This window comes from Gopherus flavomarginatus, chromosome 9 (genome assembly GCF_025201925.1).
Source record: "Gopherus flavomarginatus isolate rGopFla2 chromosome 9, rGopFla2.mat.asm, whole genome shotgun sequence".
NCBI classification, from domain to species: domain Eukaryota; kingdom Metazoa; phylum Chordata; order Testudines; family Testudinidae; genus Gopherus; species Gopherus flavomarginatus.
This window is the reverse complement of record NC_066625.1, coordinates 38,702,319-38,719,080: the sequence shown is the minus strand read 5'-3', so window position 1 is coordinate 38,719,080 and position 16,762 is coordinate 38,702,319. Positions and strand designations below refer to the sequence as shown.

The 16,762-nt window shown below is 45.5% G+C and overlaps 2 protein-coding genes across 11 annotated transcripts in view; one reads left to right on the top strand and one right to left on the bottom strand.

Annotated features, from left to right (window-relative positions):
* The window catches only part of TELO2 (telomere maintenance 2), a 384,906-nt gene that overhangs the window by 230,878 nt on the left and 137,266 nt on the right, over positions 1-16,762 (bottom strand). The gene's annotated exons all lie outside the window — the stretch shown is intronic.
* The window catches only part of IFT140 (intraflagellar transport 140), a 254,848-nt gene that overhangs the window by 142,645 nt on the left and 95,441 nt on the right, over positions 1-16,762 (top strand). For all 5 annotated transcript variants that reach the window (XM_050968079.1, XM_050968076.1, XM_050968074.1 and 2 more), the window contains 2 exons: positions 11,508-11,664; positions 13,999-14,130. In XM_050968079.1, coding sequence (XP_050824036.1) covers positions 11,508-11,664; positions 13,999-14,130 — 289 coding nt within the window. The remainder of the gene's footprint in view (positions 1-11,507; positions 11,665-13,998; positions 14,131-16,762) is intronic.

The window sequence follows — 16,762 nt, the reverse complement described above, 5'->3', positions numbered from 1 at the left end:
TTAGAGGATTGGGTCAAAAGAACCCTGATGAGGTTCAACAAGGACAAGTAGTCCTGCACTTAGGATGGAAGAATCCTATTCACTGTTACAAACTAGGGATCAAATGGCTAGGAAGCAGTTCTGCAGAAAAAGACCTAGGGGTTATAGTGGACGAAAAGCTGGATATGAGTCAACAGTGTGCCCTTGTTGTCAAGAAGGCTAAAAGCATTTTGGGCTGTATAAGTAGGGGCATTGCCAGCAGATCGAGGCACGTGATCATTCCCCTCTATTCGGCATTGGTGAGGCCTCATCTGGAGTATTGTGTCCAGTTTTGGGCCCCCCACTACAAGAAGGATGTGGAAAAATTGAAAAGAGTCCAGCAGAGAGCAACAAAAATGATTAGGGGTCTGGAGCACATGACTTATGAGGAGAGGCTGAGGGAACTGAGATTGTTTAGTCTGCAAAAGAGAAGAGTAAGGAGGGATTTGATAGCTGCTTTCAACTACCTGAAAGGGGCTTCCAAAGAGGATGGATCTAGACTGTTCTCAATGGTTCCTGATGTCAGAACAAGGAGTAATGGTCTAAAGTTGCAGTGGGGGAGGTTTAGGTTGGATATTAGGAAAAACTTTTTCACTAAGAGAGTGGCAAAGCACTGGAATGGGTTCCCTAGGGAAGTGGTGGAATCTCCTTCCTTAGAGGTTTTTAAGGTCAGGCTTGACAAAGCCCTGGCTGGGATGATTTAGTTGGGAATTGGTCCTGCTTTGAGCAGGGGGTTGGACTAGATGGCCTGCTGAGGTCCCTTCCAACCCTGATATTCTCTGATTCTATTCGTGAATGCAGAGAAGGCAGATTTTCAGTCCCTTAGGTTTTAGTCATCCAGATAAATACAGCAACAGGGCAAATTTGAGGATGGTGGAAGCTTTAAACTGTAGCATTTTGTTCAGCCTGGCACAGGTCACTGTAAAACTGAGAGATTTGTGTCAGCTGGTATGCAAATAGAGAAAACACATTGGCATCATCTGACATTTATGCTTTTAGTGTGTAGCATCCTGAAATGAGAGTGAAAGCATCAAACAATTAAAAAAGCAATAATAATAATAATTAATAATTAAATAAATAAATAACCCACTCAGCGTCCCCCTTCCCCTCCTCCTGAAGACAACAAAATCTCTTCCAGTGTCACTCTTGCAAATTTTTCAGATGCAGCCCAGTGTGGCAGGAGCCATTCAGGTTTCAACTTTTTCCCAGGATTCTTTTGCAAGATATAAGAATGACTCGTGTGCTAAAAACTTTGCAATCCTCCACCCCTCAAATTCAAATGTTTCAAATGGGAAAATCTGATACATTAAGTTAAAGGCTGTGGCAGCAAAATCTAAAAACTCCCAATTTTTCACATAAACCATAATCTTGTTTTTGAGCCTAGGGATTAATTGTAATGAGTTAGATTGTGGAGACAACTGTTAAGGTATCTTTCTGCTTTGTTTTAGATTCATAGATTCATAGATTCTAGGGTCGGAAGGGACCAATGTGATCATCTAGTCCAACCCCCTGCACAAAGCAGGCCACAGAACCCTACCCATCCACTTCTATAACAAACCCCTGACTTATGCCTGAGTTACTGAAGTCTTCGAATTGTGGTCTGAAGACCTCAAGCTGCAGAGAATCCACCAGCAAGTGACCCAGGCCCCACGCAGCAAGGGAAGGCAAAAAACCTCCAGGGCGTCTGCCAATCTGCCCTGGAGGAAAATTCCTTCCCAACCCCAAATATGGCGATCAGCTAAACCCTGAGCATGTGGGCAAGACTCACCAGCCAGCACTCAGGAAAGAATTCTCTGCAGTAACTCAGATCCCATCCCATCCAACATCCCATCACCAACCACTGGGCATACTTATCTGGCGATAATCAAAGATCAGTTGCCAAAATTAGGCTCTCCCATCATACCATCCCTTCCATAAACTTATCAAGCTTAATCTTAAAGCCAGATATGTCTTTTGCCCCCACTACTCCCCTTGGAAGGCTGTTCCAGAACTTCACTCCTCTAATGGTTAGAAACCTTCGTCTAATTTCAAGTCTAAACTTCCTAGTGTCCAGTTTATACCCATTCGTTCTTGTGTCTACATCGGTACTAAGCTTAAATAATTCCTATCCCTCCCTAATATTAACCCCTCTGATATATTTATAAAGAGCAAGCATATCCCCCCTCAGCCTTCTTTTGGCTAGACTAAACAAGCCAAGCTCTTTGAGTCTCCTTTCATATGACAGGTTTTCCATTCCTCGGATCATCCTAGTAGCCTGTCTCTGAACCTGTTCCAGTTTGAATTCATCCTTCTTAAACATGGGAGACCAGAACTGCACACAGTATTCCAGGTGGGGTCTCACCAGTGCCTTATATAACGGTACTAACACCTCCTTATCTTTGCTGGAAATACCTCGCCTAATGCATCCTAAAACCGCATTAGCTTTTTTAACGCCCATATCACATTGGCGGCTCATCATAGTCATCCTGTGATCTACCAATACCGCAAGGTCCTTCTCCTCCTCTGTTGCTTCCAACTGGTGCGTCCCCAATCTATATCTAAAGTTCTTATTATTAATCCCTAAGGGCATGACCTTGCACTTTTCACTATTAAATTTCATCCTATTACTATTACTCCAGTTTACAAGGTCTTCCAGATCTTCCTGTATGATAACCCAGTCCTTCTCCGTGTTAGCAATACCCCCCAGCTTCGTGTCATCCGCAAACTTTATTATCACATTCCCACTTTTTGTGCCAAAGTCGTTAATAAAAAGGTTAAATAAGATTGGTCCCAGAACCGATCCTTGAGGAACTCCACTAGTAACCTCCTTCCAGCCTGACAGTTCACCCTTCAGTATGACCCGTTGTAGTCTCCCCTTTAACCAGTTCCTTATCCACCTTTCAATTCTCATATTGATCCTCATCTTTTCCAATTTGACTAATAATTCCGCTGTGGAACCGTGTCAAATGCCTTACTGAAATCTAGGTAAATTAGGTCTACCGCATTTCCTTTGTCTAAATAGTCTGTCACCTTCTCAAAGAAGGAGATCAAGTTGGTTTGGCACGATCTACCTTTAGTAAAACCATGTTGTACTTTGTCCCAATTACCATTGACCTCAATGTCCTTAACTACTTTCTCCTTCAAAATTTTTTCCAAGACCTTACATACTACATATGTCAAACTAACAGGCCTATAGTTACTCAGATCACTCTTTCTCCCTTTCTTAAAGATAGGAACTAGGTTAGCAATTCTCCAGTCATACGGTACAACCCCTGAGTTTACCGATTCATTAAAAATTCTCGCTAACGGGCTTGCAATTTCATGCGCCAGTTCCTTTAATATTCTCGGATAAAGATTGTCCGGGCCCTCCGATTTTGTCCCATTAAGCTGTTCAAGTATGGCTTCTACCTCAGATGTGGTAATATCCACCTCCATATCCTCATTCCCGTTTGTTGTTTTTAAATCCTTCCCTTCCCCCCTCTCATTCTGGGGACACCAATAAAGGAGAAAAATAATTACTGCTGAGGCCTCTGTTTTCTGTCTCCCTTTACACTGATACTTAGCATTTAGGGTCATGCTTTGTTTTCAAAGCACTATACAAACATTAATTATCCCTCACAGGTATTGTGAATCTACCTAGGATTTTATATTGCCTCGATCTTGGTGGTATGTAAATGCCTGAGGTATGCAAGTAAGTGTTAGCCCCATTGTATAGATGGTGGAAGTGAAGCACAGAAAGTGATTGACTTTCCCAAGGCTGCACAAAAAGTCATTGGCAAAGCCAGGATAAAAATGCGGGAGTTCCTGGCTTACTGCTCTGTGCTTGGTCCACTAGACCACAACACCTCACTGTTTTTTTTTAAATGGAGAGTTTAGTACTTGTGAAAAGTGCCACTTTTGACACACCCAGAGAAGTCTCCTATTTGCAGCCCAAGTACTGAGTAAGCAGCTGCAGCAGTGCTGGCTCCCTCATTGTGTCTCAACTTCAACATAAAGAAACCACCTCTCTGGATCAGAGGGCAGATCTGTCTTCATGGCTTGTTCATTCCTTCATCTCTTGGCTCAGATCCCCAATGATGGTACACATTTTGTTTAGTTTTGTGCAAGAGATATGGGCTCTTTTCCATCAAGAACAGCAACTCATTTTGCGTAGGCCATCAAACAGCCATGAGATCAGACCTCTTGATTGCTACTGAGCTGGATTTGAACCATGACTTAGATGAGTAAGACACTACATGTATGTCTATACTGCAGCTGAGAAATGTAATTTTCAGTTTGCATAGACATACCTGCATTAGCTCTGACTGAGGTAACATGCTAAAAATAGCAGTGAGGCCATGGCAGCTCATGCAAATCACCTGAATAAGTACCTAGGGCCTCTGATGGGTTTGTACTCAGGTGGCTGGCCTGAGCCACTGCCCATGCCACCACAACCACACTGCTATTTTTAGCATGCTAGCTCTGAATGAGCGGGTGTATGTATGTCTATCTGAGTGAAGAATTACACCTCCCAGCTGCAACGTAGATGTATCTTTAGAGTTTGCTGCTTGGCTAAATGTTTATCTGCATTTGCGGTATCTTTTATACATGGAAATGTTTAATGTTCCTGGTATTTAAAAAAATATATATATAGGACAAACTAAAAGTGGTGCAGTGTCAGATAGATAATGTGATTGTGAAGCTTGCAATGGTGTTTAGGAGGCATTGAAAATTGTGATTTGTACAGTTGATGTTGAAATGCAGTAGGTTTTATATTTGATGAGTAAGTGCAGATAAAGGAGGCTGTTTAACTCCTGTGCTTCTGGCAGGATTATTCAATACAATCATAGAATATTAGGGTTGGAAGAGACTTCAGGAGGTCATCTAGTCCAATCCCCTGCTCAAAGCAGGACCAATACCAACTAAATCATCCCAGCCTTAAAAACCTCTAATGATGGAGATTTCTCCACCTCCCTGGGTAACTCATTCCAGTGCTTCATCACCCTCTTACTGGGATAGTGTTTGTTAATACGCAACCTAGACCTCCCCCACTGCAACTTGAGACCATTGATTCTTGTTCTGTCATCTGCCACCACTGAGAACAGCCTAGCTCCATCCTCTTTGGACCCCCCTTCAGATAGTTGAAGGCTGCTATCAAATCCCCCCTCACTCTTCTCTTCTGCAGACTAAATAACCCCAGTTCCCTCAGCCTCTCCTCAGAAGTCATTTTCCCCAGCCCCTTAATCATTTTTGTTGCCTTCTGCTGGACTATCTCCAATTTGTCCACATCTCTTCTGTAGGAGGGGCCCAAAACTGGGCACAATACTCCAGGTGTGGCCTCACCAGTGCCGAATAGAGGGGAATAATCACTTCCCTCGATCTGCTGGCAATGCTCCTACTAATACAGCCCAGTATGCCATTGGCCTTCTTGGCAACAAGAGCACACTACTGATTCATATCCAGCTTCTTGTGCACTATAATCTCCAGGTCCTTTACTGCAGAACTGCTGCTTAGCCAGTCGGTCTCCAACCTGTAGCAGTGCATGGGATTCTTTCTTCCTAAGTGCAAGACTCTGCACTTGTCCTTGTTGAACCTCATCAGATTTCTTATTGCCCAGTCCTCCAATTTGTCTAGGTTACTCTGGATCCTATCCCTACCTTCCAGGATACTTGCTGAGGATGCAATCCATCCCATCATCCAGATCATTAATAAAGATGTTGAACAAAACCAGCCCCAGGACCGACCCCTGGGGCACTCTGCTTGATACCGGCTGCCGACTAGACATTGAGCCGTTGATCACTACCTGTTGAGTCCGGCAATCTAGCCAGCTTTCCATCCACCTTGTAGTCCATTCATCCAATCCATATTTATTGTTCCTCCTCTGCCTTGGTGGGTCCTGCGCTTATTGCTGGTTTTGCCGACCTCAGAGATTCACAGCAGCCCCCAGTTTGGCCACTTTTGCTAGTGGCTCAAACCTGCTGTTCACTCAGCTAACCTCATCACTGGCCAGCATGGGGAAAGGGAGGAGAACAGTCCCTGCAGTCTCTGCAGACCCACCTAGTGGGTCGGAGTATAGGCAAGGGACCTTCCCCTCTGGTGGGACCCACAGTTCAGGTCACCTCCTCTTGCCTCGAATAGGGAGTTGAGGGGGATGGGGGGAACCCAGGCCTGCCCTCTACTCTGGGTTCCAGCCCACGGCCCTGTAGATTGCAACTGTTTACAGCAGTGGTCTCCAACACGGTGCCCGCAGGCGCCATGGCGCCCGCTGGGGCATTTATGTGTGCCCACCTACTGCCCAGCAGGGGAGAGAAGCTGTGGCCCCATGCCTAACGGGGACAGAGAACTCAGGCTGCAGGCGCTGGTGCTCTCCGTCCCTGGCGCTCTCCGTCCCTGGCAGGCGCAGGGCTGCAGCTTTTCTCTGGCTTCTCCGGGGCTGCAGGCGCCGGCGTTCTCTGTCCCTGGCAGGTGTGGGGCTGTGGCTTCTCTATAGCTTCTCCGGGGCTTCAGGTTGTGGGCCCCGATGTTCTCTATCCCCGGCAGGCATGGGGCCGCAGCTTAAGCCGGAGAGAAGCTGCAGGCGCGCAGCTGCGGCTTCAAAGCCGGAGAGAAGCTGCAGTCTCATCCCTGCCGGGGACAGAGAACTCTGGGGCTGCAGGCTTCATTCTATGTTAAAGTAAGAATAATAAATATATTTGGACGAGCAGTTCAACAATGTTTTATTTTTTAAAAAATAAATAAGATGAAAACTGTTTATGATATTTATTTTGTAAAATATTTTGTAGATAAAAAAGAGCAAATTCACATGGTAAGGTGAAAGAGTAATTGCCAAATAATTTAATTAATACCTTTTATATGTAAAATTACCCTTTTTATCTTATGGATTCATATATTATGTAATATTAAATACGATGTTTTTCTTATTATTTAATGTACAAGCAGAAAATAAGCCTTGAAAAATTGTTGGCGCCCGCTACACTCTTCTGAAAACACGAATGTGCTACTGGCTACAAAAGGGTTGGGGACCACTGGTCTACAGTGTCTCTTGTAACAGCTGTGTGACAGCTACAATTCCCTGGGCTACTTCCCCATGGCCTCTTCCCAACACCTTCTTTATCCTCACAACAGGACCTTCCTCCTGATGTCTAGTAACGCTTGTACTTCACAGTCCTCCAAAAGTACACCTACTCACTCTGAGTTTCTCGTACCTCTTACTCCCAACTCCTCACATGCACTCCTCACTGACTGAAGTGAGGTTCTTTTAAAACCAGGTGCCCTGATTAGCCTACCTGTCTTAATTGATTCTAGCAGCTTCTTAATTGACTTCAAATCTCCTAATTAGCCTGTCTGCCTTAATTTGTTCCAGCAAGTTCCTGATTGTTCTGGAACTGCCCCTGTTATCTTACCCAGGGAAAAGGGACCTGATTAACCTGGGGCTAATATATCTGCCTTCTATCACTCTCCTGTTGCCAACTGGCCCAACCCTGTCACATTATTTAACTTGCTGGCAAGAATATTGTGGGAGACTGTATCAAAAGCTTTGCTAAAGTCAAGATATATCACATCTACCACTTTCCCCATATCCACAGAGCCAGTTATCTCATCATAGAAAGCAATCAGGTTGGTCAGGCATGACTTACCCTTGGTGAATCTATGTTGACTGTTCCTGATCGCCTTCCTCTTCTCCAAGAGCTTCAACATGGAGTAACCAGTCCATTGTCTAATTCTGTCTCTAGCCTGCCCTGACTGAGTGGGTGCTTTTCACCACCTCATTCCCCAGTCTTGTTGGCCTTGTGCTTCCTTGTCTTCTGGCTAGCTTAATCTACCTGACCTGCGTGTGCACAAGGAGCAAGTAGAAAGAAAGTGAGACTCATGAAATATAACCATAAGTCTCTGTATTAATTGCATATTTCAGTCTGTATCTCAAAATGTTATTTGTGTGCTTGACTTCTAAGATGGTGATGTTTAAATTGAGAGTGATTCCCAATGCAGGGAGACATACTTGTGCTAGCTGTGATGGAGCTAATGGGGTAAAAATAGAGTATGGCCATGACAGCGCAGCCAGTGAATGGAGCTAGCAGTCTCAAGTACATGCCTATGGCTTTGCACAGGTACATGCTCTGGGAGGCTGGCCCCTTCTGTTGGTCACACTGCCATGACTGCGCAGTCTGTTTTTAGTGTTGCTAGATCAGTTAGAAGCCCTAAGGCGTCGACTGCACACGCAAATAGTTAAAGTCATACACCCCCCCCCCCACCATCTCTTAGAGAGGTGAATTAAAAGACTCTTCTCTTGATGACGAAGCATCTACGCTACAGGGGCACAGCTGCACCAATGTAGCTATGCCACTATAGTGACTGTAGTGTGGACATACCCTTAGACACCTTTATACCCATATTACTCTGTCCACAGTTGGGTTGGACCAGATAACTATTTCAGTTAAAAAACAAGCACACAATTAGACAAAAAAGTCACATTGGCACAAAAAACTGTATGTGGAGCAGGTCTCAGGCACCAGGAGGCTTCACATCTAGCATCTGAAACAAAGCAGCAAACACAGGTGCCAGACCTGCAGGGTGTTCAGTGATTGGTATAATTTGGGTGATGTACTCAGGTCTGACCTAAGAATGGAAGAATTATGAGATTCCAGCCAAAGGCAGGTAAGACAAAAGGCTGGCCACTGAGTTGGGTGCGCTCAGGATATGTGTACACTGCAAGTGAAGATGTTGTTCTAATGCAGATAGGTCTACCCATGCCAGCTTTAAGCTAGCTAGCCTGAATAGTAATAGTAGTAAAGACATGGTGGTACGGGCTAGGTGCCTGAGTGCTGCTGGAGGCCCTAGGCACATACTTGGGTTTTGTGGCTGCATTGCGGCCTGTGCAGCCATATCTTTACTCTATTGTTACCCATGCTAGCTCCAATTACACCTTATTTGCTGTGTAGACGTTGTGACGGTATACCCCATACATCTTCATAGGAATATGCTTATGAATATATATATGATATAACTGGAATATGTTTCATGCTACATATGCCATGTAACATGTCTTTGTAAAGGTTATAATCTACTGAATACGTTCCTTCTATTTGTATGCATGTATCATTTTTGTACTTGAAGTTGGCTTGACTGTATACTTGCTTGATTTCTGTTGAGAAAGACGTGAAAATTAAATGCCTTGTCAAGAACCACTTAAGCCAACAATGAACTTGAAGATGCCAGTCCACATTGGAGCTTTCCCAGGAATGTGGCTTGACTGGTAAGAAACTCAGTCATGCGTGGACATGTGACTTGCCCATGTGACTCCAAAACTCCATCTTGGAGCTGGACTTTGCATAGGAGAGAGGAGAAAGTCTATTTAAATCCCTGGGAGACCCCTCCATTTGGTCTTCAGCTGGCTAAAGAGAGAACCTCTCCACCCCTAAGGACACCTGAAAGAGACTGGAACAAAGGACAGTAACTACAGGGGGTGAGAGTGTCACGGAGTCCCCGGGCAATGCTCTGGAACTGCTCCCCACAAAGCCAGTCAGGACTTTGGGGAGCCTCCTCTCCCTTGGAGCAGACTATCTTCAGGGCAAAAAGCTCACACAGCTTCACTTTCCTGGGTCTCTCCTTGGAGCATTCAGCAGATGCCCCTCCATGCACTTCCCACAGCTTATCTGCCCAGGCGGGGTCCTGAGGAAGCCAGAGGGTCCTGCACGTACCCCCACTTTGCAGTCAGACATAACTCTTAGCCAGCCAGTAAAACAGAGGTTTATTTGATGACAAGAACACTGTCTAAAACAGAGCTTGTAGGTACAGAGAACCGGACCCCTCAGCCGGGTGCATTCTGGGGCCCAGGGAGCCAGACAACCCCATCTGCACTCACTCCCCGTCCCCAGCCAGCTCCAAACTGAAACCCCCTTCAGCCCCTCCTTTCTGTCCTTTGTCTCTTTCCTGGGCCAGGAGGTCACCTGATCTCTTTGTTCACCTTCAGCTATCCCCTTGCAAAGGGGGGAAGGGCCCTGGCCTTTTGTTGCTAGGAGACAGATTGTTGTCCATTCATGACACTGGAGACTTAAGAAATGCATAGGGGAAACTGAGGCACCCACACAGTCTTCAGAGGAAACATTAAGAACAGTCTCACTTCATCACAGTGAGTAATTGCTGGACCCAGACTAAAACGAGACTAGTCTATAAAAGGAAGCTTACTGGAATTCCTCTTCTTACCGTATTAGACATAGACTTGCACATTTTATTTTATTTTGCTTGGTAATTCACATTGTTCTATCTGTTACTACTTGGAGCCACTTAAATCCTACTTTGTGTATTTAATAAAATCACTTTTTATTTATTAATTAACCCAGAGTATACATTAATACCTGGGGAGGGGGCAAACAGCTGTGCATAGCTCTCTATCAGTGTTATAGAGGGCGAACAATTTATGAGTTTACCCTGTATAAGCTTTATACAGGGTAAAACGGATTTATTTGGGGTTTGGATCCCATTGGGAGTTGGACATCTGAGTGTTAAAGACAGGAAAATGTCTCAAGTTGCTTTAAGTTAAGTCTGCAGCTTTGGGGCATGTGGTTCAGACCCTGGGTCTGTGTTAGAGCAGACTGGCATGTCTGGCTCAACAAGACAGGGCGCTGGAGTCCTAAGCTGGCAGGGAAAGCAGGGGCATAAGTAGTCTTGGCACATCAGTTGGCAGCTCCAAGGGGGTTTCTGTGATCCAACCCATCACAGTATTTTCTTTTTGTTTTTAGTAAAATTTACCTTTTTTAAGAACAGGATTGGATTTTTGATGTCCTGAGAGGTTTGTGCATGTTGTTTGATTAGCTGGTAGCCACAGCTAATTTCCTTTGTTTCCTTTTTCAGCTCTTCCCCAGAGGGGGTGTGTGAGAAAGGGCTTGAGGGCACTCCACAGTGAGGTATTCCCAAGTGCTCCTTCATGGGTTCAAAGGGAGTTTTGTTGCATTTGGGTGGTGGCAGCATTTACCAAGCCAAGGTCAGAGAAAAGCTATAACCTTGTGAATTTAATACAAGCCTGGAGTGGCAAGTATTAATTTTTTTAATCCTTGCGGGTCTCAGTTCTGCACTCGGCGTGACAGAGTGGGGATTCAGCCTTGACAGCAAGTAACCCAATACTCCTAAAGAAAAAACACTAGGACTGAATATTATACATCTTTCCCAAGGGATTCAATAAATGTCAACTCTTTGTGTTGTGAAATAAAATACATAAGAGGACATGTGATATGAAGGTACTTGGCAAGCTATAAATACTTGAGTAATGTGTCAAACCTGGAACTCTTTGCATTGCTATTATGAGGTTGAACCTAATACAATGAATATTTGTACTTATTATGATAGTTTATTGTACCTTAACTGCACTTTTAGGACATTTTAAACATTTATATTATATATATTATATATATGATGATCGTTTTGGGGCTATCCCATGGTATGTTTTATCCTTTATTTATGTTAATGAATTGAATTAGCAGCCCGGGACATGTTCCACCTGTCTTTACACATTTGTCCTCCATTTGGTTTTGCAGGAGTGTCACTGAGCATCCAGAACTGCAAGATCGCATCCCTGTTAGCCACTTTTGGGACCCTGGTGAACCAAGGCTTTTTGTATGTGAAGCAGTCCTTGAACCAAACCTGCAGTTTCCAGACAAGCAGCAGCGACAGACAGAGAGCTCAGAAAGCATAGTATGTTTTTTCTCTTGCTCTGTTCTGATTTGTTTTTATCCCAGTAATAAGCTATTGGTTCTAGCCTTCACTAAATTATCTGTGTAGATACTGTGATCCAGTGCACAGAAGGTAGCAGCCAAACAAACTTAAGAGTCTGGTATTTGTGACTTCTATTGGTCATAATACGTTTTGTTGTTAGCAGTGGGTTTCATGCTGAAAATATTAGAACTTGTGGTAAGAAAATAGGAAAATCTTATGAGCAGAAGGCCAGTTCAAAATGTTTTTCCTAGAGCACTCATATTGTGGTTTTTGTAAGCTCAAATCAGTAACAAACAGCCCAGGGTGTTTTAGTTTTGTTTATTCCCACAGAAAGTGAAAGATATTGATTTTAATCATGAGATCATTGGGGCTTTTCTGGAGGGTTTGCAGAACGCTCTAATGCTGCTCTTCATTGCTAATCTGTGGGTTTTTCCCCCCATAATTATATATGGCTGAGGAAAAACATGAAAAACACTGCAAGATACAAAGTAAGAGAGGAAGGGACATAACTCTATGAAGGAACCCAAATCTCAGTGTCGCAGGTAGATGTGGGTCTGAATCAATATCTAAAATTTGGGGATATTCAAAATCCAAGCTTGGTTCTGGATTAGAATTGTGCAAGTGAGGTCTGTTTATCAGTGGATCAAACCCAAAATCCCAGATCTGAAACACCATTCCATTTTGAAATATGGATCCAAATTTTGTCTCTTGGGCCCATCTCTAGTAACAAGATATGTTTAGTTAGAATAATAAAGACCCTTCAGTTAAAGGTGAACTGCAAAGTACCAAAAAAAAAAGAAAGTCTTTCCTCTATATTGCTTCTTTGAGACAGCCTTTTTACCTCCTCATTGCACTTCCCAGAAATGGCTCTTTTCTGCTTGTTATTTAAATTTTTTTTAAAGTGGTGAATTAACACTAAATGTTGCCCAGATTTAATTTTACCAGAGAGCCTGTCAAATAAATCAAAGGCTCTTCCTTGCTAATGTGCTTCCAGCACTCCTGACTTCACTACTCTGACAATGCTTCCTCCTCATCTGCTCTATGGTGGGGATCCCTACAGTTGCTCCTTGGATCTAAAATGTAGAGGTCCATGTTGCCCCTTCCAAACCAGGGTCCAGATCCATGCACAATCCTGCCATAATCCTCTCCAGATTAGACATATTATATTTCTCTTTGCTGCATTATCTTGGCAAAATCTTTGGAGCTTCTGAACAATGGGGAAGTGATAGGTGAAGTTTAGGTTGCAATCTTGTGTGGCATCACATTCTGGTCCTCTGGAGACCTTGTCAAGGTTCTCCGGCAAAGAGAAGGAAATTAAGACTCGATATTTCTAATGTGAAGAAGAAGCAGAACAAAATATTTAGCTTGTAAATAATTTTGGGTCTTTAAACATAAAGAAGCAGAAAAGGGTCAAATAATTTTTAGTTTGAGACCCTCTATTCAGCAAAGCACTAAACTTGTGCTTAATATTAAATGTGTGAGTGGTTCCACTGTCTTCAGTTGGGTCTAGATGCTTCAAGTGCTTTGCTGAATTAGCAAATAACTGTGTGATAACCCAAAACAATCTGTGAGTTCCTACTGAGCAGCAATAGTAAACTAACAAATATTGTTCTTCAAACCTACAGGGAGGGTTACTGACCTCCAGGAATATTCTTATGCAGACAGAAGGTTAAAGAGTAGGCATCTGCTGAATGACAACTAAAGCCTTAGGTCTTGTCTACACTTGAAAAAACACCCAACTGAGCAATGCAAGTTTCAACACTGTAAAGTGACAGTGTAGATAGTGCTGGTAACTATTCCCCTCATGAAGGTGGTTTTATTACAGCACTTGGAGAGCTGGAGCCGTGACAACACGGCCACATTAAAGTGGAAGCTTTTTAAAGTCGGCTGTGTGGACATACCCTTAGAAAAGAATGTCTAGTGAAACACTTTGAGCTTTTAAAATGGCACTAGGAATGATGCTGGATTAAAAATAACTTAAAAGTAGTTGTGAGTTATGCCTGTGCTGGGTCTTTAAAACAGAGACTTCCAGAGCAGGAGTGTGCTACCGGGGCTTCCCTCTTCAGGGATGGCGATGCTGGTTCCTGAGAGACAGAGGTGACTGGCCCTATGCAAATATAGTTTAAAGTGTAGAATGACTTGTTGGCCACTTAGTGTAGGGAGGAAGCCTGTTGCTCTGCCCTCACCAGCAGGTGTTTGTGTGGTGTTTTTGTTCAAGTGAAGACTCTGCCAACTGAAAATAGAAAATAAAAACAAAACTAAAATAGGATATTGTACCATTAAAACAAAACAATATTTTATATCCCCTTCCAGCCGGATGTTTTGATTATATCATTCTTCAGTACTGAAGAGCATGGCCTTTTGCTTCAGGACAGCTTCCCATTGCCTTCAACCTACCAGGCTCTTCTGGGCATCGAGGTGCCACATTATTACTTTGCAAAAAAGGTGAGAGATCACAAAGAGGACATCCTTTTCTACTTCTGCCACAACCACATGCTAACACCTTTCTTTGCACTTGAGGCCAGATACAGCCAAAAGGAGCTTGGAGTAAGCAGGTTCAGCGCCAATGAAAGTTGTGACAAGGGATATGTCTATACTGCAATAAAAAAAACCTGTAACCCGAAATCTCAGAGCTCAGGTTAGTTGACTCAGGCTCACGGGTCTCAGGCTGCAAGACTAAAAATTGCATTGTAGATATTCAGTCTCAGGCTGGGCTCTGAGACCCTCCCCCTTTGCAGGTTCTTGAAGCCTGCAGCCTTAGCCTTGTGAGCCTGAGTCCTTGAGTCTTTTATCACAGTATAGTCAAAGGTAGTAATAAAATGGATGTATTGACAATGTAATGTAAATTGAACTAATCTGGCATTCCATGGGTGTGCAAAAGGTGAGTGATATACAAGCAAAAGTGATGGAGCAGTTCTTCGAGTGATTGCTCATATCCATTCCAGTTAGGTGTGCGTGCGCTGCATGCACGTTCGTCGGAAGACTTTTTACCCTAGCAACACTCGGTGGGTCGGCTGGGCGCCCCCTGGAGTGGCGCTGCTATGGCACCGGATATATACCCTAGCTGACCCAGCCACCCTTCAGTTCCTCTTACCGTCCATGTTGGTCGTTGGAACAGTGGAGTGCGGCTTAGCTGACCTCCACTCCCATAGCTACTAGTAGTTTCTCGTTCGTTATCGTGTATATAGTTATAATTCTTTTTTATATATATATAGTTATAGTTATACGTTTCTTCTTTAATAGTATAGTTAGTTTAGTAATAGTTAGCAGGGTTCGGGGAGTAGCCCCTTCCCCGCACGCGGTTCCGGAGCCCATGCCCGGCTCACCGGGTTTCAAACCGTGCTCGGCCTACCACAGGCCGATGCCGACAGGAGATCCGCACGACTCCTGTTTGAAGTGCCTCGGGGAATCGCACTTGACAGTTAAGTGCCCCATTTGCAAGGCTTTCAAGCCGCTAACAAAAAAGGAGTGGGACATCAGGCTTAAACAGTTCCTCATGAAGGCGGCTCTCACCCCTCCACCTTCAGCACCGAGCGCTGGTCAATCGGTGAGAAGAAGTGCCTCTGCGGCACCTGACCGCACCGATACACCCAAAGACTCTCGGCACCGGATGTCGCCAGCGCCGAAGTCAGCTCCGTGACGCTCCCTCTCCCCGAGGTTGAGGAAGGCCAAGACTCCTGCTGCTTCGACACCACCCACACCGCAGCCAGAGAGTAAGCCTAGGTCGGATCGCCTGGCGCCGACACCCGCTGCGGCACCAACTAAATCAGCACCATCGATTCCGGTCCCACAAGGGCCGTCGAGTCCGGCGCCTGTTAGCTCCCTGCGCCTGCCGCGGTAGAGCTCACCATGCTGTCCACACCAGAGGCGTTCTCAGCGGCGAGGGACCTGATCGCCTTGACATACTTGGCACTGCCTCTACCTCCGGCACCGCTGGTGAAGGTAATCCAATCCATAGGCAAGCCGACCTTGATTAGACCACCCTCTGTCGGCGCAGCGGACCGGCACTGCTAACGGTCACGGTCCCGCAGACGCTCCAGGTCCAGACGGTGCTCCCGCTCTCGACGCCACTCACAGTCCTGGCACTGTTCTACTACACGGCACCGGTCAGACTCATGGCACCGGTTGGACTTCTGTTCACCGGCTCACTACCCACGGCACCGCTCCAGTTCTCGGCACCGCTCCAGGCACCGTGCCTCCCAAAGCCATTCACGACGCTGGGATTCGAGATCTCGGTCGACCTCCCGGCACCGATCTGGTCGCAGGTCCCACTCTCGATCCCGGTACCGATATGCATCCCGGCACCGGTCCCCGATACGTAGGGGAGCGAGGTCCATTGGAACATCTGCACAAGGCTTCTCCGCTCCTCCATGGCCATCCAGACATACGTCGGTGTCCTTCCACGCGGACAGCTACTATGGCCAAGACCGCGATTCCGATGTGCCCACCGGAGTGTTTCAAGAAGCCTGGTCTCAGGACCCAGGACCTCACCAGTGGTCCTTTTGGACACCTTGGGCATACCACCAGGCCCAAGGTGCTCCTCTAGTTCTGGCCTGCTCCGCTTCATCAGAGCACCGAGCACCAGAGGCCACAGTTACCCATCCTCCTCCACCCGGGACGGAGGAGCCACTAGTCCACCCACCGGGTTCCCCAGTGCCGCTGGAGCAGGAACCGGCGCATGAGCAAGAGGCCATACAGGACCCGCTTGTCCCCGGCATTTCATCTTCTTCCTCTCCAGATGAGGCAGTGTCAGGGACTTCCTCTTCGGGGCCGCCTCCAATAGACCTAAGAGCCCATCAGGACCTCCTCAGGAGAGTAGCGCTTAACATGAACCTCCAGGTGGAAGAGGTCCCGGAGGTCGACGACCCTGTAGTGAGCATCCTTTCGGCAGATACTCCCACTAGGGTGGCTTTGCCCTTTATCAGGACCATCCAGGCCAATGCAGACACCTTATGGCAGTCCCAGGCTTCCATCCCCCCTACGGCCAGGGGGTCGAGCGTAAATACATGGTACCTTCTCAGGGGTACGAGTATCTATATGTCCACCCTCCTCGCTAGTTGTCCAATCGGTCAACAAG